The 3,380-nt window shown below is 44.9% G+C and overlaps 1 protein-coding gene across 1 annotated transcript in view; it reads right to left on the minus strand.

Annotated features, from left to right (window-relative positions):
* LOC109920615 (proteasome subunit beta type-9-like) overlaps window positions 1-1,831 on the minus strand; it is a 2,685-nt gene extending 854 nt beyond the window's left edge. Inside the window, exon 1 of the mRNA XM_048594510.1 lies at window positions 1,684-1,831. Within this exon, the coding sequence (XP_048450467.1) occupies window positions 1,684-1,804 (121 nt within the window). The 5' untranslated portion in view covers window positions 1,805-1,831. The remainder of the gene's footprint in view (window positions 1-1,683) is intronic.
* Window positions 1,832-3,380: the final 1,549 nt, after the last annotated feature.

Below are 3,380 nucleotides of genomic sequence, written 5' to 3' on the forward strand. Positions count from 1 at the left end.
ACAGAGAGAGACAGTGACCTTCCCAGTGTAAGCGCTTTAATACAGAGAGACAGTGACCTTCCCGGTGTAAGCGCTGTAATACAGAGAGACAGTGTGATCAGACCAGAATAGACAGCATGATCCACTTGAATACCCTGCATCACACCGCTGTAATCCAGACCCTCTCACTGACACAACCTCCTGTGGTTCAACAGGGAAAGGACAGCGGACTATTCCATGCTCCGCTTGTCTCCTTTAGGATATACTCAGGAGCTCTCTGAGCCTTTTAGCCTCCCGAGGATCCGGGGCCCCAGCTCCCACACCGGCTGTTCACTCAGCTCAGAGAGCTGGGGTGGGGGGATGCCGGACAGGCTTCCGAGAGTACACCAGGCTCTAGATCTGGGACATGGGGCATCATGGGTCACTGTGAAGGTTAGCCACGTGTGGACGGTTTGAATGAAGCTTCCAGACGCACACCAGGGCCTCAATAATCAATGCTACCATCAGTTATGAGGAAGGGTCATTGGACCTGAAACATTAACTCTGATTTTTCATCACAGATGCTGCCAAACCTGCTGAGCTTTTCCAGAAACTTCTGTTTTCGTTCCTGATTTACAGCATCTGCAGTTCTTTCGGTTTTCCTCAATAATCTTTGTTACCTTGTGGGAGTGAAGCCCTTCCTGGAGTTGGAATGGCAGCATTAGGAGGTTCGATAGTCGAAGTGGAGCAGTGGATGGATGTGACGGGTTTGGAATGTTGGGATGTACTTTGTTCACTGAACTGAAAGAAACTATTGCATTTGCATATTGCCTTTCACAACCACAGAATGCTAAGGAGAGCACGTTGCATCCAATTAAATCACTCTTGTAGGAAACACTGCAGCCACTGTGCACACAGCAAGCTTCCACTTATGGAAATGCATATCTGATTATCAAGAATGGCCTGATTCTTGTGAAACTGATTGAGGGGTAAATCTTGACCAGGACTGCCCTACTTCGAAATTTTGCCCTGGGATTTCTAACATCCACCAGAGGAGGACTTTGGTGGGGGGCTTGGTTTAACATCTCAGCCCCTCAGACAGTGCAGCACTCCTTCAGCACTGCAAAGGAGCACCAGCCAAGAGTTCAGGTCCTGGAGTGATTGCAGAGACAGGAGCAGCAGCTGAATCCGGGAACTGGGACACAAGGTATCCCTGGCTGCATCATCCCCTTCCACGGCGAAGTCAGCAAGAGCTTCATAAACGGGGAGATTGCAGGAATTTATTTACAAACAGTCATCAAATAGATGTGAATGAATGCAGCTTTGATGAGTGCTTAGACAGTACAGGAATAGAGGGAGACAAATAGTAGATCAGGGAGATACCAGAACAACTGCACTGTTAGAAACCAGCTTCAGAGAGGCAGGGAAACTCAATTCAAGCAAGAAGGATGAAATATTCCAACATTTTCTTGAGTTTTACTGCAATCTGTGGCTTTAGATATATGGCTTTGAAAATGGAGTGGGATTTGTTAAATTGGATGATGTAAAAAATTTTGAGTATTGCTTAAATTAGAGATACTTTATCAACGTTTTTTCTCATGCACTCATCCAGGCAATTTGCAAGAATGCCTGGTACTGAGAAAATATCTTTTGTTTCAGAAATACTCAACTTCTGTGCTACCAATCACTTTTGTCATTAACCCCAGCCACACCGTGTGTTCTCACCGTTGATTACAAATGTCAGGCACTCGTCCTTGCTCATCCCTTCTTTATAAGTAGCATCGACGTATCCATAAATATAAAAGCTCCCTGAGCCACCGACAGAGAATGGTTGTCGGATAATCATCCCTCCAAGAGTGGCATAGACCTGGATTGGGAGCGTAGATAGCACAGCTCAGTTCCAAGTATTTGTTAAAGATAAGAAGTGTTTTGTGAGTTCTGATTTCTTTTGAAAAACAGACAGTAAGGGTGATGAGAGTAATGAAGTAAAAGTACTATATTAACTCTTAAAAGGCATTATGAAAGTGGAGCAGAAACAGGCCATTCAGCCCATTGAGTCTGCTCCACCATTCGGGGAGATCATGGCTGATCTAATAATCCTCAGCTGCATTTTCCTGCCTTTTCCCCATAACCCTTATTCCTTTACAGATTAAAAATCTCCCTATCTCAACCCTGTATAGACTTAATGACTCACAATCACAGTAAAAAATTCCACATATTCACTCCCCTCTGAGAGAAGAAATTTCTCCTCATCTGTGTCTTAAATGTGCAAATCCTTATTCTGAGATTATACCCTCTGGTCCTAGACTCTCCCCCAAGGGGAAACAACCTCACCACATATCCCCTGTCAAGTTCTCTAAGAATCTTTTATGTTTCAATAAGGTTACCTCTCATTCTTCTAAACTCCAATCAGTATGGGCTCAATCTACCCTGCCTCTCCTCATAAGACAGTCCCTCCAAACCCGGTATCAGCCTAGTGAACCTTCTCTGGACTGTCTCCATTATGAGTCTCTCTTTCCTTGATTAAGGGGAAGAAAACTGTTCACAGTATTCCAGCTGTGGTCTGACTAGTGCCTTGTATAGTTTCAGCAAAACCTCCCTGTTTTTATACACCATTCCCTTTGAAACAAAGGCCGAGCATTCCATTAGCCTTCCCTGTGACCCTCTGAACCTGGATGCTTGTTTTTCCTTCAGATCAAAGGTGACTCTTATTGATGGCAGGAACCTGCACATGGAGTATTTCACCATGAGGAGGCAGCGGTTCCCACATGGTCCTAGCTGAGCAGAAACTCTGTCACACTTTTGCCAATCTGTAGGTGTATCTGAGGATTTATGAATCAATAATCAACCTGTTTCATCACGTTAAGACACACCTTCCATCACCTTCTCAGTCTGAGCTCAGCCTGTTTTTTTTTAATGGCAATGTTGCCCATCCCTAATTGCCCTTGAACTAAGAGGCTTGCTGAGCTTTCAGAGGGCAGTTGAGAGTCAACCACATCACTGTGTATCTGGAGGCATGTGGAGACCAGACCAGGTTCAGGGCAGCAGATTTCCTTCCCTACAGGAGGTGAGTGAACCTGCAGGGTTTTTGCAATGATCTAACAATAGTTTCATGGTCACCATCACTGCTTCATGTTCCGGATTTGAATTCATTTGAAGTTAAATCCTACCAGCTGTCTTGGAAACATTAAAAAAAGGAACAGGAGTAGGCCATTCAGCCTTGCTCCACCATTCAATATAACCACTACTGATCATCCATTCAGTCACCTGTTACCACTTTCTGCCATATCTTTGATACCTTTAGACCTAAGATCGATTGTAACATGAGACAACAAGGTGCAGAGCTGGATGAATACAGCAGGCCAAGCAGCATCATAGGAGCAGGAAGGCTGACGTTTCGGGCCTAGACCCTTCATCCTAGG

The sequence above is a fragment of the Rhincodon typus genome, unplaced genomic scaffold (assembly GCF_021869965.1).
Source record: "Rhincodon typus isolate 14 unplaced genomic scaffold, sRhiTyp1.1 hic_rhity00010261, whole genome shotgun sequence".
NCBI lineage: Eukaryota > Metazoa > Chordata > Chondrichthyes > Orectolobiformes > Rhincodontidae > Rhincodon > Rhincodon typus.